Source organism: Geotrypetes seraphini, chromosome 1 (genome assembly GCF_902459505.1).
Source record: "Geotrypetes seraphini chromosome 1, aGeoSer1.1, whole genome shotgun sequence".
NCBI classification, from domain to species: domain Eukaryota; kingdom Metazoa; phylum Chordata; class Amphibia; order Gymnophiona; family Dermophiidae; genus Geotrypetes; species Geotrypetes seraphini.
Genome location: NC_047084.1, coordinates 401,231,211 through 401,257,838, shown reverse-complemented (window position 1 = coordinate 401,257,838; position 26,628 = coordinate 401,231,211). Strand labels below are relative to the sequence as shown.

Here is a 26,628-nt window from a genome sequence, read left to right as displayed (position 1 = left end):
ACGCGGCAGAAACGCTGTGGGATTATTGCTCCTCTCCGCCCCTGCTAGGGCTTACCAGGGTCCTTCAAAAGTAGGACGCCCTCCTTTTCAGCACTTATACTTCACAGCAATAGCATCACAGAGGCAGTCCTTCTTCTCTCCTACACAATTAGGATTCAATGTGGCAGCATGCTGACTTTCTCCTCAATGGCGAGGAGTCTAGGCAAGTTCACATGCTAGTCAGCCATTCACTTCCGTTTCCTGTCCCGTCAAGATAGTCATTCTTGCAAATTTGGACGCAGAAAATGCCTTTGATAAGGTAACTTGGGGGTATCTTTTTTGGGTGGTGTGGGAATATGGTATAGTAGATTCCTTCCATCAGTGAATTATACGATTGTTGATTAACCAGCAGCGGACCAAGGTATTCCCACTACAGAGAGGCACCAGACAAGGTTGCCCATTATCGCCTCTCCTGTTTATAATGTCCTTGGAACCCCTGGTTTGTCAGATTTGGGTCTCCCCTGACCTACAGGGGATAGATAAGGACAGGAGGGCAGGAATATAGAATCAACCTATTCACTGATGATATGATGCTCTTTGTTGGGAAGGACACCAGTTCTATTCTGAAATTAATAGATATTACTGAGTATTTTGGATCTTTTTCGGGCCTCTGTATCAACTTCACAAAATCAGAGGCTTTGCCTATATCCCAACCTTGTCGATCTCAACAGGTGTCTGATTTCCCATTGCAGTGGGCAGGTCTGGAGCTTAAGTATTTGGGTATTTTCTTGAGCGCAGATTGGAACAGGGTTTATCAACAAACATTGCCGATAAATTAGTCACTATTAAGGCGATGTGTCATGGATGGCTAGACCTCCCTTTATCATTGTTTGGTAGAGTGGCCTTGGTTAAAATGGCTCTGCTACCCAGGTTGCTTTATCCGATGCAGATGTTGCCAGTTTGGCTCACTGTCTCTGATGAGTGGCAGTATAGATCTGTTATTGGCTCTTTTATATGGCACTCCTGCAGAGTTTGTATTAGCTTTAAACAGCTTACTCAAAGTAGAGATTGGGGGAGCGGGCTGGGTCTGCCTGATCTGACTATATAATACCGCTTCTTTGCTCTGGTGGATACATGAGTTGCACACAGGAGTGGACAGATTTGCCCTGGCAGGCTTGCTGAATGCTTGGATGCCTTGGCTTGCATATCCTTTATGGGCCCGATATAGGGGAGGCATGGGATTTGGCTTACCTCTCTATGGAAGGCATAGCAATGGTAGAGGATAGATGGGGAGGGGAACAAAAATTGGGCATTTATCACTGTTATAAATAATTCTGCCTTTCCAGTAGATGGGTCATACCGATAGGCATTCTGTCCAATTTGAGATGAGTAGATACTTAGGACACTGTTAGATTCCAAGGCAGGAGGTTTTCCCTAACCTTATGGACCTAAAAACCCATTGGAACTTACCAAATATCCAATTTTTCACATATTGTCAGTTATGTCACTTCTTCTATGGGCAAGAAACTAAGAATTCAGGGGGGCATCATTTTCTGAAAGTTGATCACTTCTTTTTGCACCTTCCACTTTCTCTAAATACTGTATCTATCTGGTATAGAATGGCTTGGAAGGAGTGATCTATGCCCTTCCTGAACAGCTTGGCAGTAGTGCTGCCCGAGTCAGGAAAAAAAATTTTTTGATTTGATTCGATTCAGCCTTTGAATCAATTTTTCCATTCGATTTGATTCGATTTTCCTGCCCAATTGGGTGTTTTTTTTCAAACATCCTAGTGGGTTTATTTTATAGCCTCTTCACCCACCCCACCCCTTTGCCCTCTCCTATTCACACTGGTGCTGTGGTGTAAACAAAATAAACAAACAAAAGAGACTTTACATCTCTCTGTTAAATCTTAGCTCACGTTCTAATACCAGCTCTGGCAGGATACATATTTCAACTCTGACATATTGTAATCACAAAATAGAAAATAAAATTATTTTTTCTACCTTTTGTTGTCTGGTCATTATTCAAATCATGTTGGTCCCAGGCTCTGCAACAAATGTCTTTTGATAACTCACTTGCCAGGGTCTCCTGCCCATTTGTCATTTTCTTCTTTCTCCGTGCTAACCATCCATCTTCCATCTCTGTCCTCCCCTTCTGTTTCCCTTCCCTCCCCTGGAGGTCTGGCATCTTTCCTTTTTTTCATCTCCATCCCCACAACTGCAACGATGGACTCCCACCATCCCCAGATCCACCATCTCTCATTTTCTCAACTACCCTCTCATCCAGCGTCTTTCTCTCCTTCCCCACCATCCCACGGTCCACCATTTCTCCCTTTCTCTTCCCAACTACCTTCCTATCCAGTATCTCTATTCTCCCCCCTCTACACCATCCCTTGTGTCCAACTTCTCTCCTTTTTTGTCCCTTCACTCCCCTAAATCCCATTGTCCATCATCTATCTCCCTCTCCTCTGTTCTTAGACCCATTATTTTCCCCCCAGTCGGCATATGCATGTCTCTTTGGACCCCCCTTCCCTCCCTCCCTTTGTCCATATACTTCTACACCAGGGTCCCCCCCAAAGGCCTGCATGTTCCCCCACTTTCTTTGTAGCATCCTCTGGCTTCCTCCCTGGCCTCCTGGTCTCACCTTCAGCTAATTAGGGCAGCCTGCATAGAATTGATGGTTCTGTAGCAATCATAGCAGGCTGCCATTTGTCTCCACATCACGTTCCCTCTGCCATGGTCCTACCCCTCCTCTTACATCAGGGGCGGGATTGCAGCAGAGGGAATGTGCTGCGGAAGACGACAGCAGCCTGCTAGGATCGCTACAGCACTGGCGATCCTCTGCAGGCTGCCCTAATTAGCTGAAGGTGAGAGCGAGAGGCCAGGGAGAAGCTGAAGGATGCTAGAAAGAGCACCTATGCAGCACTTCATGACTGACCCTCCCTCTCTCTTGGCTTCTTTCAGTTTCATCCAATATTCCTTTCTGTACACTTCTTCTTGAGGTTTTTTTATATTTCATGAATGCCAACTTTTGCCTTTATTTTTTCCACCACTAGTCTTTCAATTGAAAGTAAACTCCAGAGAGAACATAGAATGAGGTTAAGAGGTGATAGACTCAGGAGTAATCTAAAGAAAGACATTTTTACAGAAAGGGTGGTAGATGCATGAAATTTAATCTAATCTAAATCTTGGATTTATATATCGTGTCGTCTCTCCAAAAGGAGTTTGACTCGGTTCACACATAAAAATCGATAATCAGAGTGAAAGTAGTTAGATTAGAGAGAAAATGAAGAACCTCATCCAACATCCTAGAGAGAAGATAACTAATTTTCCTTAAAACAATTTTCTAAGAACTGTTGAAATAACAGTGTTTTCATAGATTTATGGAAAATCTGGAAGGAGAAAACAGTTCTAACACAAGAGGCAATCCCATTCCAAAACATTGTAAAAAGTATATGAGAAAGATCGAGTAATATTACCAATAGATTTTATTCCTTTTATATATGGAAAGGACAGTTTAAATTTCTGAGAGTTTCTTGAATCAGATCATCCCTAGTTATTCAAAGATAGAGGAATCAAAGATGTAAATAGTCCATGTATGATTTTAAAAACCATAGAAGTACATTTAAACTGTACTCTAAGATAGAGAGGGAGCCAGTGAAGATTTCTCATAAGAGGAGACACATGATCAAATTTTCTCTTACCAAATATTAGCTTTGCTGCTGTATTTTGGATTAGTTGTAACTGTTTCATTCCCCTTACTCAAGCCTATATAGATTGAATTACAGTAATCTAATTGTGCTAGGATAATAGCTTGTACCAGTACTGCAAAATGTTTATATTTATTAAAAATTTGATATACCGCTCCCGCATTTTACTGACCTAAGCGGTTTACAATGTAACAATTGAATACTGAAAGGAACTCCATAGAACATATTCAGATAAGAAACTCCATTGAACTTATTCAGATAGGAAAGGTAGAGATAGAGAAAGATGCAAGATATACATATCCTAACAAGTATTCATTACGGGTGAAAACAATACTTTAAAATAAAAATAAAGTAAATTTAAGAAAACTAGAAATTTAAAAAATAGAAATGAAACTGAAGTGTAAGGCAACACCAGGACACAATGGCCAAGATAATTCTTTGATGTCAATCCATCACTGGCCAAAGACGATCTCAGGATCCCCAGGTAGAAAAGAAAGAGCAAAGGCAGTAGACATTCAGAGCAAATATCGGCTTCATCGAAGTCAAGGTAGAAGAGGCAGGAGAGTCTCAACAGCTGAAGGCATCATGCCGAGGAGAGCTGGAGGATCAGACAGGCCTCAGGATGAAACAGATGTAGTCTCCAGGTAGAGGTGGTGGAGACAAAGACTGTTTCTGAATTCAATAAAGCTTGGGGCAAGTACGTGGGATATCTTACGGAAAGGAGGAGATAGTGGATGCTGCAGATGGGCAGAGTGGATGTGCCATTTGGCTTTTATCTGCCATTATGTGAAGCTATAATACAGACTGGCATATACTGTTTCATTTACACATCTTTGGGGGGAGGGGGGTGGAAGGGGGTCAATGCCCACTGGAGGAATATGAGGGGCATGCTTACATCCCTCCAGTGATTATTTGGTCAATTTGGACACCTTTTTGGCACTTATTTGCTAAAAAGGTGCTTAAACATTCAAATTGTGCCCCGGACGTATTCTTAAATGTTTGTTTAGGGCAGAAAAATATCTAATGCATAAGCCTGTCCTAGTTCTACCCACACCACACCTTTAACACGCCCTCTTGAGATTTAGATGAACTACTGATCAACAGCATAGATATCCATCTAGAAAACAGATTTTGAAAATAGTGACTTGGAAGGGTTTGGCGAGAAAAAGATCCATCTGCCCCTTTTTGGACATTTTTCTCTTTTGAAAATGAACTCCATAATGTCACCATTCACACAAATACAAAATATGGTATTCAAAATATATCACCTAAATTAACTAACCCGAGTGGTGTAGATAATCAAAATCAGTGTCTATATTTGTACTCCACTCACTTAGAGAAGTGCATTAGATATTTATCAATTATATGCAGAAGCCAGCATTCCCCATAGAAAGCAAGAAGGAAACCTCAGGACTGAAACTTCTAATCATTCTTCTGAAGAAACTTTTAATGCCCAAACTTTGGCCCTGAAGCAGCGGACAAGAAATAAAACTCTGCGAAACGCTGGCTGCGTCGGCATTTTTTAAGAGCAAGCACTGCTTTAAGATAAGTAATTTAGATGTCACTTTTTTCAGTATAATGGATAAGTGCATAAGAATTTGGTGAAAAATGGTGAATAGTGAAGGAATTCGAGGACAGAAGAAAAAGGAAGTTCATAAATAAGAAAGAAAATTTATAATAACCAAATTGAATTCCAAAACAGTTAAAAATAGTTTTAAAAAAGTTAAAAAATTATAAAAGTAAAATACTAGTAATCGGGTTTTTGGCCATTGACTGGAGCAAGGAGCATTAAAACTACGCTGACCTCCTCAGTCTATGACATCACGACTGTGCGTAGGCTCCAATTCTGAGGCCTTTTCCTGAAGAAAAAGCGATTATAGAACAATGCATATAATCAATAAATATCTAATGCACTTCTCTAAGTGAGTGGAGTACAAATATAGACACTGTGGTTCAAAATATATCAACAAAATAAAAAAACACCCAGATAATTAGCACACACAGAATACTAACTTAACGAAGAGGATGGCCTCAGAGACCTATGTTCAGGCAGTTGACTGCCGATGTGTTTTGCAGGTCAATATCTCAATCATGGGCCCAAACTCCTGATAATAATCAATTTTAAATATTTTTAAATGTTTTTATAAATAATTTTGATATTTTTACTCATTTAATATTTTTTAAATATTTTTTATCTTCATATTTATGAAGATTTAAAAAAATATATTAAAAAAGTAAAAATATCAAAATTATTTATAAAAACATTTAAAAATATTTAAAATTGATTATTATCGGGAGTTTGGACCGATGATTGAGATATTGACCTGCAACAAACATCAGCAGTCAACTGCCTTAACACAGGTCTCTGAGGCCCATCGCCTTCATTAAAAGTCAATACTCTTTGTGTGCTAATTGTTTGGGTCTCCATAATGTCACCTCACATTTGTGGTTTATCTAATTACTTGTCTCTGTGATAAAATTTATGACAGCAAAATAACTAAAACAATGAAGTCCAGAATAAGCATAGGCAGCAGCAATGCCTCCGTTGTTAAGTTTCAAGTTTATTATTATCTGACTAGTGTTTTAGCCCGTTACATTAACGGGTGCTAGAGTAGATGTCTGTCTGTCTGGTTTTTTATTTTTTTATTTGTCTCTCTCTCCTTGGACGCTGTCATTCTTTCTGTCTGTGTCTTTCCCTGGCCCCCCTCCTTCCAACGTCTGCTCCCCCTGTCCTTCACACTTCCATTCGGTGTGTCTCCCTCTCTCTACCCCTTCCATCTACTGTTCACCCTCTGTCTTGCCCCTCTCTTCTCTTTCCATCCAGTGTCCGCCCTCTCTCTCTCTGTTCCATATGGCCTCTCTCCATCTCCTCCTTCCTTTACCCTTGATCTGGCATACCTTCCTCCTTCCCTCCAAGCCATTCTCTCCCCCTCTGCTCCCTTTCCTCATTTAACTACTTCATTGGTCAGCAGCAGCATTCACAATTCATTGCTGTTGCTGGCTTCAGGTCTTTATCTCTGGCCGGTCCTGTCTTCATGAAAACAAGAAGTAGGCAGGACCGGCCAGAGAGGAAGGGCTGAAGCCAGCAACAGCAGCGAATTGTAAACGCTGCTGCTGCCTGAAGTAGAGAATGACACGGGGAAAAAATTTGTCCCCGTCACCGCCCCGTCCCCGGCCCACCATCCTCTGCACCGCCCCGTCACCGCCATTCCCTTCACCGCCCCGTCACCGCCACTGCCATCCCTTTCACTGCTCCGTCACCGCCACTGCTACCCCATTCACCGCCCCGTCACCGTCACCGCAGCATACATAAAAGCCTCAAACGGGTATGATTTTATATACTTATCTTTATTAACGTATAAAGGAAACATTCTTTACAACTTTACAACTTAGTTAACTATTAGTTAATAACTATACAAAAACAAAACACAACAAAACACAACCTGTACTTTTAATTGTCGTTATTTTTTAACCCGTGGATGAACAACAAATCATCCACAATCTCTGGATTCAGTTTCAAACTTCAACTGAGACTCGGTTTCCTTGCCCTGAAAATCTTCCATCCCTAGTTCTACCATTCCTCTCAAGGGGTCTTAGTACACCCTTCTCCTTCAGGTGTACCCCTCTAGTGACTGTCCCACAAGAACAAAACATTAGATACATTTACATATGATAATTTCATCAGATTTAATATATTTTACCTTTGTTATTGCTAAGATGACTGCTTGTTTGCATTAAGACTAATGTTTGTAGAGACTACGGGCCACTATGAGTGTTTGAGAACTGCTTAAGACAGTTCATTCAATTAGCTGATTAACATAGACACTGGAAAATGTAATTACCCAGGTCGATGGTGGCAGGTTGGAAGCAACTAAGCAGCATTGGGGACACAGGCAGTTAAGATGTTAGGACAGTTCTGGAAGCTGCTTAGATTAACCCTATCCTTAAAGAATGACATGGGGATGGTTTCTTGTGGTTAACTGCAAGGGACAGTGGCGTCCCCGAGTCATTTTGTAGGCTCAGTGATAGATTTTGTATTTTAGCGGAAGCATCTCCTCTGTAGTATAGTATTATGGTGAGTGTAGTTGCTTTTAGGTGTATTTTTCTCTGTGGAGCACTTGGGCTGCTCAGCGGTCTTGCTTGATTTTATTCACCCAAACAGTCCTTTCCTTACCTCTACTTGTAACTGACAAAGTTTTCAGGTTTTCAGCTCCTCCAAGAATGCAGTGAAATCCAATCGAGGCAGCGACTCAAAATTCAAATCCTGGGCTCGGCTCCGAAATCCCATTCCCAATCGCTACTGCTGCACTACAACTCATTAAATATCATGTGCGGCAGTAGCGATTGGTCCCCTACTTTGAGCAAACGGATCTGACAAATGAGGAGCCAGTATATTGGGGGGCGGAGTCAATGCGGCAACGTGCAAGTCGGGTAGAGAGTTGGAGGAGACAGACCACATGGCGGAGACAAACATGGCCGCCGGAAAAAAAATCAAACACCCGGTCCCGAACCAAAGACACACGGTGAAGACAAGGTAAATAGCGGTACTTAGAAGGGGGTACATTGGCCTGCGGGGACAAATCTTTTCACCGTTTTTGCGGGCTGTGAAAACTTTTGTCCCCGTGTCTGCGGCGATTTGGCTATGGAGTCTCCATAACCCGCAGCCAAACCGCCGCCACGCCGCGGCTGCCTGCGGGGATCGCTCCCCGTGTCATTCTCTAGCCTGAAGCACCCGAGGAAGACGCTTCTCTCCCAGCGAGATGACTTTAATATCAAACCTCCCACCAGCGTTGGCAGCCGCAGCACGCTAAACAGGCTGCTTCGGCTTTCTTCTGCCGTTGAGTCTCTCTGTTGCGTCATTGATGATGTCATCGGTGACGCGGCAGAGGGACTCAACTGCAGGAGAAAGCCTGTTTAGCGTGCTGCAGCTGCCAACGCTGGAGGGAGGTTTGATATTAAAGTCATCTCGCTGGGAGAGAAGCGTCTGCCTCGGGTGCTTCAGGCAACAGCAGCGTTTACAATTCGCTGCTGTTGCTGGCTTCAGCCCTTCCTCTCTGGCGGGAGGTTTGTGCCGGTATGTCCCTCCCCTTCCAGTAGTGTGCAGCACTTTGCACGGCGCATCCTCTCACGATCCTGGGTCGGCCACACGCTTGTGCTGGGGACTCATACAGTCCAGTCCTTCCGGCGAGTGTAGGGAAGTGCTGGGGATTCGCGCATGCGCACTCATGCGGCCACGGAACTACTGATCATGGAAACACACAAATAGGAGTGCGCATGCGCGAGTTAGCCTTTTATTATATAGGATATCAGTCTATTTCTTAGTGCAGTGGTTCCCAACCCTGTCCTGGAGGACCACCAGGCCAATCGGGTTTTCAGGATAGCCCTAATGAATATGCAAATCTCTCTCATGCATATTCATTAGGACAAGCCTGAAAACCCAATTGGGTTGGAAACCACTGTCTTAGTGGCTTACAATACACATTAAAATCAGTAATATAAAATAAAAATATAAAACTTAACTGACAAACAAATGGGACTTAGGCGAAGAGCTACAATCTATGATAGAAAATGGACAAATAACAAAAACATGCTTGAGGAGATTTGTATTGGTTTGTTTTGAACAGAAATTCCAGCACAGGTCATGGGCACAGAAGGCAAGCAACTTACCAACTGTACTACAAGGATATAGAGTTGCTGTAACTTACTAATGCATACAGTATATTGTGACAAGGAAGCTCCTGTCACTAGTTTAACCCCGGATTTAAATCCTGCCATGCAAAGAGCTGTCCCTATTCCTAAGCCCAGGAAGTTGCCCATTAACGCTGTTCCTAAGGTAAAAGGCCAGCAGGCAGGGCAAGGCACAGAGAGAAGGACAGAAACCACAATACCTGAGTTAGGGCACTATAATCCCTTTTATGATTCCTTGGGCAGTTCTCCAGTAAAGCTCTGGTAAAGAAAACTGGCCCAGGAAGGGTTAAGGAAAGGGGTGGAGCTGACAGGCCAGACAACCCAGAGGGGGAGTGAGAATGAGCCTGCAGCATAAAATCAACACAGCTGGGAACAATCGGGGAACTCAGGAACTGGGGGAGAGAGACGAGCCGTGCAGAGCAGGAAGGAAACGGCTAGGAGCTTTTTCTCACAGCCCAGGGCTAGAGAGCACGCTATCCCACAGCTCTCTCGAATTAACAAACCCCTGGCTTCCAGGCAGAGGCTCAAGGGAAGAGAAAGGCTTCCAGAGCAGGGCTGGCCGGTAGCTGCCTTTGAGGGGAATTCCTATCCAGCCTCAGAGAGCGGGGAGTCCCTAATGGAAATAGAGGGGGAGGTCTCTGAAGGAAGCGAAATGGATTGCAGTTTGGCAGCCTGGGACCTCCTATCTAACTACAGTCAGTGAGGTAATGAATGGGGGAGGGGAATGAAAGTTAACATCTCTGTTCCTCATCCCTTAGGCAGGACTGTAAGGAAGTGTGAATGTGAAAGGGGGAGGAGGAGGTGCCCCGTGTGAATTAAAGGCCGAGAGATAAGCCGAGCAGAAAGAGTGAAGGAGGTGAAAACACGAATTAACCTCCGGGGAACAGCCTGAATGCAGTAACCTGACTTTACATAGCCCTGAATAGGGGAACTTTTGGGTGGGGACTTTAAACCAGTAAGCCAAAGGATGGACGGTTCCCCAGCCCCTACTCCATGAGCATAAGGGTAGTGGGGGCCTTATACTTCAGGTGGGTCAGGTGGAAAAAGCTTCCTGAAGTATCCTCAGGCACAACTGCTGAAGCCTGAAAGAAAGTGTTTTTGTATATTTTTGGTTTATTTGCCTGCAGGGCAGTTTGGACTCTCTATAAAGGAGAAGCCTTGCTTATGTACTATTTGTTTCAAGTATCCTCTGCCGAGTGCGGCTGTTTAAAGACCCAGTGCCTTGAACTGGGTAATAAAAGGACAAACTGTGAACTCTCCAAAGTTAGCAGTGTGTGTTTTCTACTGGGATTATCCAGCAGGGTCCTCCGGGGAGTGCTCAGACATGCGCCTGGGGCGGGAGCCGGGTTGCCAGCGCTAGGCTTATCCCTGGCCCCGCCACAATATACAAGAGTGAACTGTTTTTCTGAGTTCCTTAATAATTACCACAAGTTCAATTTCAGTACTGTAATAATTCTGCTATAGTTTGCATTGGAATTGGATGTTTTGTTCTGTTGAATTTTTTTAAAAATTCTGTTGAGATTATTGATTACAATGGCCTTTTTAAATCTAGGCATATAATAAACATGCATTTTTGGATTTTCGCATATGCATTCTGTCATAAAAGGTCAACTTACCTTTCCAGTCTAATGGATCAACCCCAGCCACATTACATGTAGCAAATATAATATCAGAAAGGGGTCTGGCAAGCACCTGAAACACCACAAGATAGATAACTCCCTGGATTTGGCTGAAATTAATAAAAACAAATGCATGATATTAATAAGATGCAGTATTTAGCAAAATATTCCAGCCATGAATAATTCATTATTGAAGACTGAAAAGAAAAAAGCAAAGCAAGATAACCCCCTCTTCTATTAAACTGCGCTAGCAGTTTGTAGCGCAGAGAGCCCGATGCTCATAGCGCAGTTTCATAGAAGAGGGGAACATATTATCCAGTGTAGTGTGTATAGTATCCAGTTTTAAAATCAGCACAAATAAATTTATGACTACATACCCAAGCAAGAGCTTTTAGATTGTGCTTGGAATCAAATTGAAAAAAAGGGGAGGGAGGTACTGAATGCATGGAACATATGCCCAATAGTAAAGATGATGAGGCATAAATTATACAAAACTATAATCCTGTTACTTGGTTTGACTTCTGGTTCTATTTTGTGTCTTCTTGATAAAGATAGCGAGACATGTAATAAATGATGAGTAGAATATACTTTTCCCCCGCAGGGATGTGTGCTGTATTAGAATCTCTGGTATGCTGAAGACTGTGTAGTGGATCAGAAAATACTGTCCATGTATTTTGGAATTGTTTGTATTGTTATTCATGTTTGTAAGGAAATCAGAAAATAGACTTGGTCCTATAAAGCCCTATCTAAGAAGAAGCATCATTGATGCATCATCCTGAGATGTGAAGGAACAAGATGGTAGATGTTCAGGCAGTAACTTTAATTTTTTTTTTTTTGCTGTGTATGTGCAGACTTGCGCTAAAGCATAAATTCCAACTTTTATTATTCTAAACTGCCAATCCACACAAAGAATAATCAAATTGACCAGGGCTGACTATGGGAAAGAGACAAGAATAGAGTACAAGATGTCTGATAAGGCCCCAGTCCTTACAACACTGTGGGGCTCATAATCGGAACTTAAATACATCTAGAAACCCACCCAAGTCGGCACTTGGCTGACCTAAAAGACAGCTCATCCAAGTGCTGATAATCAAACCAATTTTTTGGATGTATCCAGAGACTTTTTAGGCCTTTGAATGCCGCTGTGTGCCCAGAGCTAAAAGGGGTGAATCTAGAGGAGTGTTTATGGCGGGATGTGAGCCGACCTAGACTTGGTCAACATGCAGGGATAATCAAAGGTTTTATGAGACTTCCTGGACGGAAGTTATACATTGTGACTTAGATGATGTAAAAACAGGAATAAGTGCCCAAAGGTATCCAGTGACCAGATAACCACTGCAAAGACAAAGTAAAGACCCCACACACACTCCCCCAGGGTTCACTGACCCCCTCACAACCCCGCAAAGATCGGAATAAAAACATACATACCTGTCTCCAGTACATCAGCATCTAGTATAGGAAAGCCTAGTAGAGCTGCACACAGTTCTGTTAAATAGAGAATGACACGGGGAAAAAATTTGTCCCCGTCACCGCCCTGTCCCCGGCCCACCATCCTCTGCACCGCCCCGTCACTGCCATTCCCTTCACCACCCCGTCACCGTCACCGCCATCCCTTTCACCGCCCTGTCACCGCCACTGCCATCCCATTCACCGCCCCGTCACCGTCACCGCAGCATCCATATAAGCCTTAGTACTGTAATATTTAGCTTATTCCTTTCTTATAAATCAAAGTTCCTGCTGCTGAACTAGAGAAAGAGATGTTCAGCTGGCAGGGCTTTGTTTATAAAATTTTATCAACACAACTAATTTACTACTTTATCCTAAAGCAAAAAATAAATAAATAAATAGAATTTTTTTTCTACCTTTGTTGTCTGGTTTCTGCTTTCCACATCTTCTCATTCAATTCTTTCCATCCACTGTGTGTCTTCTCTCTGCGTCTTCCATTTGCTGTTACTGAGCCGTCCCTTCACCCTCCCCCAATTGGTCTAGCACCCATCTTCTTCCCTCCGCTCCCCCATAGTCTGGCATCTGTCTTCTTCCCACTCTGTCTTCCACATTTCCCTTCAGGTTCTGTTCCTCTCTACCCTCTTTCAATGTCTGTTCTATTCCTTTCTACCACCACCCTTCCCTCCCTCCTTTACCATCTGTTCCTTTCTACCACCCTTCAGCTCCTCTCGCGTGGCCTATCTATCTACCTCCCTCTCTCTTATTTTCGTGGCACGTTACAATGTAATTTGTGCAAGCCGCTGGAGCCTGCGAGCTCGGTCCCTGTCCCATTCCCACAAACCATCTTGCTTCTGTGTTCCTATTTTCCCCATTTCTAATATCTCTCCTATGTATCTGCCATTGCCCCCCCCCCCTGTGTCCATATACCATCCCCATGGCATGTCCCCTTTATGTCTCTGTCCCTATGCCCCATGCACATAATTTCCCCTCTTTCTGTTACCTTCCTCTGTCCAGATTTCCCCTATCTTCCTCTTCCATACCAGCGTATCTTCTTTTCAACCCCATCTAGCTTCTTTCCCTCTTTCTCCCCACCCCACCTGTTTCCAGCATCTGGCTCACCTGCCTGTCTTCCCCTTTCTTTCCTGCTGTGGGTTTCTCTTTCCCTCTTCATCCCCTTGGCCCAGAATTTTTTTTCCTTTCACTCCCTCCTTCCTAGTATGAGCCGGGAACAAACGCGATCACAGAGTCTAGCAGCCCCCACCTATCCGATCGCAGTGTTTAGCCAGCTCCCTCCCTCCACCTCACCTTACATTCTGAGTTTGCTGGCTTCCTTTTTCCCTGAGCCGCATGCGTTTAAAAAGACGCTCCATCAAGCTTCTCCTCTCCTGCAACTTCCTGTTTCCGGTTGCGTCAGAGGAGAAGCTTGATGGACTCGCGCAGCTGCGCGTGCACGGCTTTTTGAACGCGTGCGGCTCAGGAAAAAGGAAGCCGGCAAACTCAGAATTTAAGGTGAGGTGGAGGGAGGGAGCTGGCTAAACGCTACGGGCGGGCGGTGGCTGCGGGGACCGCACGATCCTTAATGCCTCACTGCGGAGACAAGGCCATTCACCGCTCCATGGGCGGTGAATGGCCTTGTCCCCGTCCCCGCAGCGACTGTTATTTTTCATTCCCCGTTTTGGCGGGTTACCCACGGGTAACCGCCACCGTGTCATTCTCTACTGTTAAATAGCCTGGGGGTGGGCTAATGAACCAGAGAGAGGAGGACCCAGGTCCATAAGCCACTCTAACCATTATATATATGGTGGAACATCTGCGCCCACCAACACCCCCCAAACCCTACTCTACTGCCATATAGGTGCTACCTGGAGCCATTAGGGCTATTGGGGTTGTAGACAAGTGGGAATAGGGGGTTTTCGGGGGGGCTCAGCATAACCTATAAGGGAGTTCTGGAGAGATTTTTATGTGATACCTTTTTTGTGAAGTTCACAGCAGTGCCCTGAAAGGTGCCCCACTGCTCTGTTGCCATGTCTGGGCGGCCAGTCCATCAGAATGCTGGCCCCTCCCACATCTTGTTCTGGGCATTTGGGACTTGGACAAAATTTTGGAGGTCTGGACAAACAATAGCCTGGATGTCCAGAGAGACAATTTTCGAAAAAATATATTTTAGACATATTTTTTGAGAATGGGCATTTTCCCACTGCTGACTTTGGGCGTCTAGCGCTATACATCCCAATCGGATTTAGACATATGTTTTGATTATGCCCCTCCTCATGTCTGCAAGAATAAAAGCAGGCCACATCCTAAGAAACTGCCATAAAATATGTGAGCATGTATGCTCGTCTTTAAAGTGTAATTTCAAGAACTTCCTAAGCAATTCTATCTTTATAACTGTTACATGGGAAGATTAGGTACTTACCTTGATAATCTTCTTTCTAGTAAATAGGCACATCATTCTTGAACCTGTGGGTTGTGTATCTCTGATCACAAGATCTGGTGTAGAGAGCCTCATTTACATTTTTGTGCTCTGCCTCCTCTCACTCTGGGCTGGGCTGTATCTCCTCAGTTTGTATCAAATAGACATAAGAGGGATGGGTGCAGGGACTCTCTCCAAGAAACAAGTCTGATTAATACAAAACCTTCAATAACATTTCTAATATACACGAGGTGGAATGAACAAGCCACCTACCTGGGTGTAACCTGCACTAACATTCTTGAGATTAAGAACATAAGAATAGCCTTATTTTCTACATGATTGCTCATTCTCCGATCCGCCCATGTAAATAAGGTCATTAATATTGAAATGCCATGCAAACTAGCAGACCAACTGATGCTCTAACATGGCTTCCCGAAGCACAAAAAAAGGGATTGCGTTTAGCAATCCAAAAAAAGCAATTGTCTAACCATAGTTTAGCTCTTTTTTTTTTTTTTAATGGGCACAGATGCTGGCATGTTACACACGCACAATATCAAAAAGAAAGAAAGAAAAAAGCACTTCCCCCCAATGATGGCCCTCCTCGACATCCCCCCTCCGATGCCCTGGGAACCAACACCCCGCTCCCACGGCAGCGAAAACGGCAGGGGGGGCCTTAGGTATCAGAGCCTTGGGCCTCTTCCCATGCATCACATGATGCACTAAGGAGGGAAGGCACGCCATTTTGGATCAGCAGGCCTTGAAGGTGGAGGGACTGTGCTTCCCCCCTGTTTCCAACTTCGGAAAAATGTACCGAGGAGGCGGAGTTCGGGAGAGCACCTGGTAGCAGGAGAGAATGGGCAACCCTCCTACTAGGCTTTTTCTCACATGGGGGAGGGGTAGGTGGCATAGCAGGAGGGAATAGGCATCCCTCGTGCCGATTTTCGCTAGTGCGGGGGGTTTGCCGAAATCAATGGGCAAGGGGCCTTTTTTTAATATGTGTGTAACATGCACAGCATCTGTGCCCATTAAAAAATTAAAAAGAAAAAAAATAAAATTTCCTGCCCTAAACAGCTGAGTGACAAGAGACTTCCCCTGCCAGCTCTGCATATGTGTGAGAGTCGCTCTCACAGCAATCATTCAGACGGGAGAGTCAGGGATTACGACAAACCTCTGTGTAAATCATTTGTATGCAAACTTTTTAGTGCATCAATAGCTCTTTTTGAATTGGCCAAAAATTGGATCGGAGCAGACCACATGGTCTTACTGATCCTCTTTAGTGCATCTAGCCCTTAGTAGCTTCATTGCATGTCTCCTAGTATTTTTGGAAAGAGTGAACAAGCAATTCACATTTACCCTTTCCACTTCACTCATTATTTTATAGACCTCTATCATATCACCCCTGAGCTGTCTCTGCTCCAAGCTGAAGAGTCCTAGCCACTTTAGCCTTTCCTCAAAGGGAAGTCGTCCAATCCATTTTATCATTTTTGTTTCCCTTCTCTGTATTTTTTCTAATTCCGATATATCTTTTTGGGAAATGTGATAACCAGAACTGCACACAGTATTTAATGTGCGATCATACCATAGAGCATACCATAGAACATTTTCATCTTTATTTTCCATTCCTTTCCTAACATTCTATTTACTTTCTTAGCAGCCACGGCACATTGAGCTGAGGGTTTCAACGTATCCTCAACAATGATACCTAGATCCTTTTCTTGGACAGTGACTCCTAACACAGAACCCATCATCACATAGCTATAGTTTTGGTTCCACTTTACTACATGTATCACTTTGAACTTGCTCAGATATAGAACATAAAAATTGCCGCTGCTGGGTCAGACCAGTAGTACATCATGCCCAGCAATCTGCTCACGCGGCGGCCCTCTGGTCAAAGACCAGTGCCCTAACTGAGACTAGCCCTACCTGCGTACGTTCTGGTTCAGCAGGAACTTATCTAACTTTGTCTTGAATCCCTTGAGGGTGTTTTCCCCTATGACAGACTCCGGAAGAGTGTTCTAGTTTTCTACCATCCTCTGGGTGAAGAAGAACTTCCTTACGTTCATACGGAATCTATCCCCTTTCAACTTTAAAGAGTGCCCTCTCGTTCTCCCTATCTTGGAGAGGGTGAACAACCTGCCCTTATCTACTAAGTCTATTCCCTTCAGTACCTTGAATGTTTCGATCATGTCCCCTCTCAATCTCCTCTGTTCGAGGGAGAAGAGGCCCAGTTTCTCTAATCTTTTGCTGTACGGCAGCTCCTCCAGCCCCTTAACCATCTTAGTTACTCTTCTCTGGACCCTTTTGAGTAGTACTGTTTCCTTCTTCATGTAAGGCAACCAGTGCTGGACACAGTACTCCAGGTGAGGGCGCACCATGGCCCGGTACAGCGGCATGATAACCTTCTCCGATCTGTTCGTGATCCCCTTCTTTATCATCCTAGCATTGTGTTCGCCCTCTTCGCTGCCGCCGCACATTGCGTGGACGGCTTCATCGACTTGTCAATCAGAACTCCCAAGCCTCTTTCCTGGGAGGTCTCTCCAAGTACTGCCCCGGACATCCTGTATTCGTGCATGAGATTTTTGTTACTGACATGCATTACTTTACACTTATCCACGTTGAACCTCATCTGCCATGTCGATGCCCATTCCTGCCTGATTATGTCATGTTGCAGATCTTTGCAATCCCCGTGTCTTCACTACTCTGAATAACTTCATATCATCTGCAAATTTAATCACCTCGCTCGTTGTACCAATGTCCAGATCATTTATAAAGATGCTGAAGAGCCCTACTTGTCTACAAAAACATGGCACTCTCCTGGAATAAAATTTGATTTTCTTTTAAGAGCATTGTTGCAAAGTGAATACAGGTATCTAAACCATATATAAAACACTTTAATGAAACCAACCCCAAGGAATGGCCCAATCAGCTTCAACGGTAGAAACAGTAATGACGCCCATAGCAACATGTTTCTAAGACATCCAATGAGACATCCAAACTACGTAGAATGTCCAATGAGACGTCTAAACTGCCTGACAGCCTGCAAACAGCTTAATATTAAAGAAAATGGCATTATATGAGAGCAAATAGGAAGCTGTTAAAATGAGTGAGGTGGGATTTGAACCGGTGAGCTGGAGACAAGGTACAACAAAGCGCCTGAACTTGGTGACTTCTTTCAGTAAGAGGAGAAGTTTCCTACCATGAAAGCTTAGGATATCCTAGCCATGTCAATATCTAAAGAGGTGTATCTGCAAACTGCACAATGCTGATGAAAAATAGCAAAGTCCACCGTGTCTTATGAGAGCAAATAGGAAGCTGTTAAAATGAATGGAGGTGAGGGTGGGGTTTGAACCAGTGAGCTGGAGAGGATAGATGAGGTGCCTTTACTTAGTGAGCTACAAATGCTTTCTTTGGGGTGACTGTGATATCATTCCTAAGCAGATGATACATAAGCAGTAAGCTATGATATGACAGGGCAGTGAGATCCACCTGACTGAAAGCTGAAGTAGCTCAATGTATTAAAATCCTGTGCTGATCTTGCAGAGGTAGTCAGTTTAAAACCCAGGAAGCACAAAATAGTGATGCTCGGGTGGGGAGGGAGGGGGAAGAGCCTTGTGAGGCGGTTGGTATTCTCAGTGGAGAGGTTGCCGCTTTGGGTGCTCCGGTACAGCGCAGCAAGAACGCCGCCGCTATACACATGATGCCTATATTAACAGTATAATAAAACCTGAATTATTATTTTATGGCTCATTGTCTACCTGGTGTGGGTTCAACTCCCTCATATACTTCAGCTCACAGAATACTCATTTTAATAAAAATTACAAGCTACAGACCAAATATAATTTTTATCTCAAACAGCACAACATTAGCAATACTAGAAACAATAAATTACAAAAGTGAGATTAGCAAGTGATATAAACACCAGTATTTGACTCCATGTCACATTTATTCAACCATAGATTCAAAGCCCTGGCTTTTAGGACAATGAAAGCAGTGCTTTAAGCCATTGAGCTAACAGTGTTTTGTCGCAGCTAACTGTGATATGATAGCTAAGCAGATGATGGGATGGGATGCAAACATACCGGGATATAATCTTTTTAGGAAGGACAGAGATGGTCATAAAGGTGGAGGAGTAGCTCTCTATGTAAAGATCAATATCCAAGCGACCGAAATGCAAGGGACCTGGGGAGAGGAAGAAGCGATATGGATTGCTCTGAAAAGAGAAGATGGAACTTCTATCTACGTGGGTGTAGTCTACAGACCTCCGACTCAATCGCAGCAAATTGATAAGGATCTGATTGTGGATATCCAAAAGTTTGGAAGGAAAGAGGAGGTTCTGCTGTTGGGAGATTTCAACCTGCCGGATGCGGACTGGAATGTTCCGTCTGCGGAATCGGAAAGAAGTAGGGAGATTGTGGATGCCTTTCAAGAGGCTCTGCTCAGACAAATGGTGACGGAACCCACAAGGGAAAAAGCGATATTGGATCTGGTCCTCACAAATGGAGAGAGTATCTCTAATGTTCGAGTGGGTGCTCACCTGGGTAGTAGCGATCATCAAACGGTTTGGTTTGATATAACGGCTAAAGTGGAGAGCGGCCGCACGATACTTAAAGTCCTAGATTTCAAACGTACGGACTTTAATGCAATGGGAAAGTACCTGAAGAAAGAGCTGTTAGGATGGGAGGACATAAGAGAAGTGGAAAGACAGTGGTCTAAGCTGAAAGGAGCGATAAAAATGGCTACGGACCTTTATGTGAAGAAAATCAATAAAAACAAAAGAAAAAGGAAGCCGATATGGTTCTCCAACCTAGTGGCTGAGAAAATAAAGGCGAAAGAGTTGGCGTTCATGAAATATAAAAAAACCCAAGAAGAGGAGAGCAGAAAGGACTACAGGGTGAAACTGAAAGAAGCCAAGAGAGAGATACGTTTGGCGAAGGCACAGGCGGAAGAACAAATGGCTAAAAATGTAAAAAAGGGAGATAAAATTTTTTTCAGATATATTAGTGAAAGGAGGAAGATAAAAAATGGAATTGCTAGGCTAAAAGATGCTGGGAACAAATATGTGGAGAGTGATGAGGAGAAAGCAAATGTGCTAAACAAATACTTCTGTTCTGTGTTCACAGAAGAAAATCCTGGAGAAGGACCGAGATTGTCCGGCAAAGTTACACGAGAAAATGGAGTAGATTCTGCGCCGTTCACGGAGGAGGGTGTTTATGAGCAACTTGAAAAACTGAAGGTGGACAAAGCGATGGGACCAGACGGGATCCATCCCAGGATACTAAGGGAACTCAGAGAGGTTCTGGCGAGTCCTATTAAAGACTTGTTCAACAAATCTCTGGAGACGGGAGTGATTCCTGGGGATTGGAGGAGAGCGGATGTGGTCCCTATTCATAAAAGTGGTCACAGGGATGAAGCAGGAAACTACAGGCCGGTGAGCCTCACTTCAGTTGTTGGAAAAATAATGGAAGTGTTGCTGAAAGAAAGGATAGTGTACTTCCTTGAATCTAATGGGTTACAGGATCCGAGGCAACATGGCTTTACAAAAGGTAAATCGTGCCAAACGAACCTGATTGAATTTTTTGATTGGGTGACCAGAGAGCTGGATCGAGGACATATGCTAGATGTAATTTATTTGGATTTCAGCAAAGCCTTTGATACAGTTCCTCATAGGAGGCTGTTGAACAAACTTGAAGGGCTAAAGTTAGGACCCAAAGTGGTGAACTGGGTCAGAAACTGGCTGTCGGACAGACGCCAGAGGGTGGTGGTTAATGGAAGTCGCTCGAAGGAAGAAAAGGTGACTAGTGGAGTCCCTCAGGGTTCGGTGCTGGGGCCAATCCTGTTCAATATGTATGTAAGTGACATTGCTGAAGGGTTAGAAGGAAAAGTGTGCCTTTTTGCAGATGATACCAAGATTTGTAACAGAGTAGACACCGAAGAGGGGGTGGAAAATATGAAAAAGGATCTGCAAAAGTTAGAGGAATGGTCTAATGCCTGGCAACTAAAATTCAATGCAAAGAAATGCAGAGTAATGCATTTGGGGATTAATAATAGGAAGGAACCGTATATGCTGGGAGGAGAGAAGCTGATATGCACGGACGGGGAGAGGGACCTCGGGGTGATAGTGTCCGAAGATCTAAAGGCGAAAAAACAGTGTGACAAGGCAGTGGCTGCTGCCAGAAGGATTCTGGGCTGTATAAAGAGAGGCGTAGTCAGTAGAAGAAAGAAGGTGTTGATGCCCCTGTACAGGTCATTGGTGAGGCCCCACTTGGAGTATTGTGTTCAGTTTTGGAGACCGTATCTGGCGAAAGACGTAAGAAGACTTGAGGCGGTCCAGAGGAGGGCGACGAAAATGATAGGAGGCTTGCACCAGAAGACATATGAGGAGAGACTGGAAGCCCTGAATATGTATACCCTAGAGGAAAGGAGAGACAGGGGAGATATGATTCAGACGTTCAAATACTTAAAGGGTATTAACGTAGAACAAAATCTTTTCCAGAGAAAGGAAAATGGTAAAACCAGAGGACATAATTTGAGGTTGAGGGGTGGTAGATTCAGGGGCAATGTTAGGAAATTCTACTTTACGGAGAGGGTGGTGGATGCCTGGAATGCGCTCCCGGGAGAGGTGGTGGAGAGTAAAACTGTGACTGAGTTCAAAGAAGCGTGGGATGAACACAGAAGATTTAGAATCAGAAAATAATATTAAAGATTGAACTAGGCCAGTTACTGGGCAGACTTGTACGGTCTGTGTCTGTGTATGGCCGTTTGGAGGAGGATGGGCAGGGGAGGGCTTCAATGGCTGGGAGGGTGTAGATGGGCTGGAGTAAGTCTTAACAGAGATTTCGGCAGTTGGAACCCAAGCACAGTACCGGGTAAAGCTTTGGATTCTCGCCCAGAAATAGCTAAGAAGAAAAAAAAAAAAAAAAAAAAAAAAATTTTAAATTGAATCAGGTTGGGCAGACTGGATGGACCATTTGGGTCTTTATCTGCCGTCATCTACTATGTTACTATGTTACTATGATACCTTAGCAAATCACTAAGCTATGATATGACAGGGGAGTCACAGAAACCTGAGTGAAAGGTGGTGTATCTCAATGTGTAAAAGCTCTGTGCTGATCTTGCAGAGGTTGTGAATTCAATTCCCAGCATATATTTTAATTGTGGCATTGTACCTTGCAGGTGCACCTTGATGATCTCACAATGAGGTCAGCATTGTGCAACTGCACACCTCCATTTACAATGAACTAGAAGCCACATTCATGTTTGTTATGTGTTTTATGCATATGTACTTTCTTTGCTTTGAAGAATGAGCTGATTGGAGCAATGTTTAGTGGGAAAGAAAGTGTTATTTTGAGCAACAAACCTAAAGCTGTGAATTCATGTGCTATAATTAGCTAATAACATTGCTTCTTTGGCCAGGAAACTAGTAGGTTTATGTGATGGCTGAATAACAAAATAAAATCCCTGAACTGTATTTAGGAAAATCACTTTGGAAAGGTCCAAAGTCTGCCTAAATCCCCATTAGAAAAACATCTATCAAATTAACATCTATGTGATGCTCAAACAAAGCTCAACGGATGACCTCTCTGCTTGCCTAAATACCATCCATGAAACTCACATTTATCCAACTAACATCTTTCTAAAGCCCAAACAACACCTATCTAAAGCCCAAACAACTCTCAAACATTTATTCCTTCCATTGCTTATAGGTCCTAGTTTTACAATTATTATGCAGCTTATCAACTTCCTATGTAGCACATTGGTTAAAGTATACCCTTCTACACTGATGTTACCAGTTCAAATCCCAGTCAGTACCTCTCACTGAAAATAAAATATTATAAATATCCTTTAAAAATTGGCATGCAGTATTACTTTTTTTGTTTTTATTATTTTAAATTTTACAATCCTGAAATAAGGAAGAAAAAGAATCACAGAAAACATATTTTTACATCTAAGTAAATACATTGTATGGATGTCTAGCTGGCATCTAGGAAAAAAAGTCTGAAACTGGGGATGCCTATGTGATGCCTATGTGCCGCTGAGCTCGTTTAAGCACGATTCTGTAAAGTGCATCTAGCCGAGATGTCCAAAGCATGCCTAAAGTTAGGCGCAGTTTGCAGAATCAGGCTGCCAATTGGTGAATTAAATGAGAAAATTCAAAAGATGGGGCTAGGATCCCTGGAGTCAGACATAAATCATCCTGCCTCACTCAGATCATCACATGATCTCCTCTGTGTAGTATAGGTCAGGTGTAAGTGTGTAGGGGAAGGTAGTATGCTTAGACCCTTACAAAGGAAAAGTGGGGAATATATTTCTGAATTCTCTCAGGTGTCCCAGCTCAGCAGATCTACAACTTTGTGTCCAGCAAGTCCCCTGTATGCATATCCCCTGTCCACCCATTCCCTCTCTGTGTCCCTAATGCCCCTATCTCCAGCATCACTACTGTTTCCTTTAGAGATACCAAGTTATTCAGTTCCAGACTGGAGATGGATTTCTGACTAGCCCATCCTGGCATGCAACAATTATTTCAATAGGCAGAATCGAGCACTACAAATCCAATACCACTTTGGGATATAAGTTAAAAACCAGGAGTGGGGGGGGGGCGTGGCCGTGCAGAGAACAGGGAGGACGTCTTTTCCCTGAGCTCCGCTGTTCTTCCCCTGCCCCGGCTTCCCTGCACTAAAATCGGCGAACATTGACCCCACCAAGCGCCTTCCCTAGCTCCTTGGGGGCCCATGGACAGATTTATCCACAGGGGAGCAGCGGATATGGCCTCCAAGGTAGGCAAAAAAGATCGGGAACGGGCGAAATCGGGTCCCAGCCACGAGGACAAGATGGCGGATCCGGGCGATGCGGTGACTGCAGGGGGAGCGGATTTGATAGCGCGCCTTACCGAGGCAGTGGTCTTAGCGCTGGGGACCCGCCTAGATAAAATGCAGGAGTCTTTGGATACCTTGTCCACAACGGTATCGGATTTTAACTCCCGAGTTGCTGAGGTGGAACAGAGGGTAGGTGCTGCGGAAGACTCCATTCTCACACTGCAAACTGAAGTGAAGCAGCTGCAATGCAAGGTGGGACAATTTGAAGAAAAAATGGAAGATCTGGAGAATCGATCCAGAAGGAATAACCTGCGGCTGGTGGGGGTCCCTGAATCTGTGCAAGACGGAGACCTGCTTACCACGCTGGAAACTTGGTTGGCGGCGGAGTTGCTGGGAACGCGGAGTCTGGGACCCTTGCGCATTGAACGAGCGCACCGGCTGGGTAGAAGACAGGAGGGAGCGACTAGACCGCGTGTGGTGATTCTTCGCCTATTGAACTTTGCCATCAAGGACCTTCTCCTCCGCAATTATCGTCAGCGCAAGGATTTACAATTTCAGAACCAGCGGATCCTCATCTTTCAGGACTATTCTGCACAGGTGGCATCCTTGAGGAGGGGATTTTCGTCTGTCTGCAAGCAACTCACTGAGAAAAAGTTACGTTTCACACTGCAGTTCCCTGCTAAACTTCGGGTGATCTATGATGGCCAGCCTCATCTTTTTGACACCAGTGCGGCGGCCAGAGCACAAGTTCTTCAATGGTACCCTGATCTGGGGTCCGGCACCTGATGGTCTTTGACATTACTATAGTTTTTGCAGTTTGATTGCAGTGGGGCAGCCTGCGACCAGCGGGTGATATCCTCATTGGTACTGTTACTTGGCATATGTTGCGCCTGTACTTGGTTTGTAGTTTTCTCCCTTAGGGGGGTATGACTTTCTAGCATGGGTTCCTGGCTGGGACCTGTACGATCTGGTTTATTCTCTTGGTTCTATGTTACCCATATAAATACCTAGGTTCTATCTTTGGGTTTCTATTGCCTAACACTGGTTTGGTGGAAGTTTTGGAAGCTGGGGCGGGGGTGGGACTGTAGGCCCTTTGGTTTTTCCCCTCTCTGGAGTGGTGGTGTGGTGTGCATTTGCGGGTGTGGGTGGGGGGAGGGGGTTCTTGGAGTGGGGGTTGGGGTGGGGAGAGGGGGGTTCGGAAGGGGGATGGTCGGGGGGGGTTTGTGAAGGGGATGTTGTGGTTGTGGGTTTTGGCATGTTGGGTGGGGGGAGGGAGTAGGGAGTTCAGGAGGGGGGGTGGGAGCAGGCTCCTGACCTGTGTGCGTGTGACTGATTCCGGTGGGGACCTAAGGTGGAGACTGGGCTGCTGGAGGATGGGCTGGGACCTTCGGCAGCGGTTTTGTGCTCTTTTTCTCTTTTGGTATCTTTGGTTCCTTTTTCTATTATGCCGGTTAAGAGGGGTTTGAGATGTGTGTCTTGGAATGTCTCAGGTATCAATTCTCCTATCAAGAGAACTAAGATCTTGCAGTGCCTAGCTAGACATAAGGCTGATATAGCCGGCCTGCAGGAGACTAAGCTCACTGTACGGGAACATGGTAAACTGTGTCAATCCTGGGTGGATTCGATACCCTTACCTAAATTATCAAAGTCGGACTCGGATGTATTGGCGTCCCCTATAACCAGAGAGGAGGTGCTAGGGGTTATCAAGCATCTTCCCCTTTGTAAATCTCCAGGCCCGGATGGTTTTGGGGGAGAATTCTATCGTCTTCTTCAGGGACATGTGGCTGATCCATTAAGGGGTTATTTTGCATGTGCGGCAGAGGTTGGGCAGTTCCCTTCAGGAGCAAATCGAGCGTTGATTACTGTATTACCTAAACCGGGTAAAGATCCCTTACTTGTGAGCTCATATAGACCTATTTCGCTTATCAATGTTGATCTCAAAATCCTAGCTCGGGTTCTGGCCAATCGTTTGGCCCAGTTCATTCCTTCTTTGGTGGGTGCAGACCAGGTAGGGTTTGTGCAGGGACGTTTGGCATGTCATAATGTTAGGAAGCTCCTCATTGCTCTGGCCCATTGTGATTCTCGGAAACAACCTGCGCTGGCTATTAGTTTTGACTCAGAAAAAGCCTTTGATAGAGTAGAGTGGGCCTTTCTATTCCCCTTACTGCGCTGCTACGGGCTGGACGGGTTTTTTATGAGAGCTCTTGGGGCCCTTTATTCCCATCCGGTGGCGGCCGTATTGGTTAATGGAATGGTGTCTTCGGACTTTGTACTCCAGAGGGGCACTCGCCAGGGCTGCCCCTTATCCCCTCTACTGTATATTTTATTTCTGGAACCATTGTTGATTTCTCTCCGATGTAATTCTCAGATAGTTGGAGTAGAGCTGGGGAATTCCTCTTTGCGCTGTATGGCCTTTGCGGATGATATTATGGTAATGCTGACTGACCCGGTTTCCGGCCTCCCTAGCCTATTGGAGATGTTTTGCCGATTTGGGGAGATCTCGGGCCTAAAACTTAATGTGTCTAAGTCGGAGGCGCTTCCTCTTCACATTAGTATTCCGCACGCTTGGGCTGATTTCCCGCTCCGGGAAGCTCCACAGCAGGTAAAATACCTGGGGGTTTTGATACCGTCTTCCCTCACTCGACTCTATGAGATCAATGTTAAGCCCCTACTTAGGGGCACGGTGGAGCTTCTACGCTTGTGGGGTGATTTGCCAGTATCCCTTGCGGGGCGTATATTTCTCTACAATATGATAATTGTTCCTCGGTGGCTTTATCTGCTTCAAACTCTTCCGCTGTGGTTACGGACTGGGGACTTAGCTCGGCTGTACAGTGCCTTGAGGATTTTCTTATGGCGTGGGCGCAGGCCTCGGCTTTCTCTACGCATTTTGATGTTGCCTGAATCGCAGGGGGGATTTGGACTGCTAGACATCCGCGCCTATAATCTGGCATGTGGGACTAG

General features: G+C 44.6%; 1 protein-coding gene across 5 annotated transcripts in view; it reads right to left on the bottom strand.

The window, feature by feature from the left end:
- Positions 1–26,628, bottom strand: part of SLC49A3 (solute carrier family 49 member 3) — a 711,721-nt gene that overhangs the window by 93,099 nt on the left and 591,994 nt on the right. For all 5 annotated transcript variants that reach the window (XM_033918077.1, XM_033918067.1, XM_033918090.1 and 2 more), the window contains one exon: positions 10,993–11,105. In XM_033918077.1, coding sequence (XP_033773968.1) covers positions 10,993–11,105 — 113 coding nt within the window. The remainder of the gene's footprint in view (positions 1–10,992; positions 11,106–26,628) is intronic.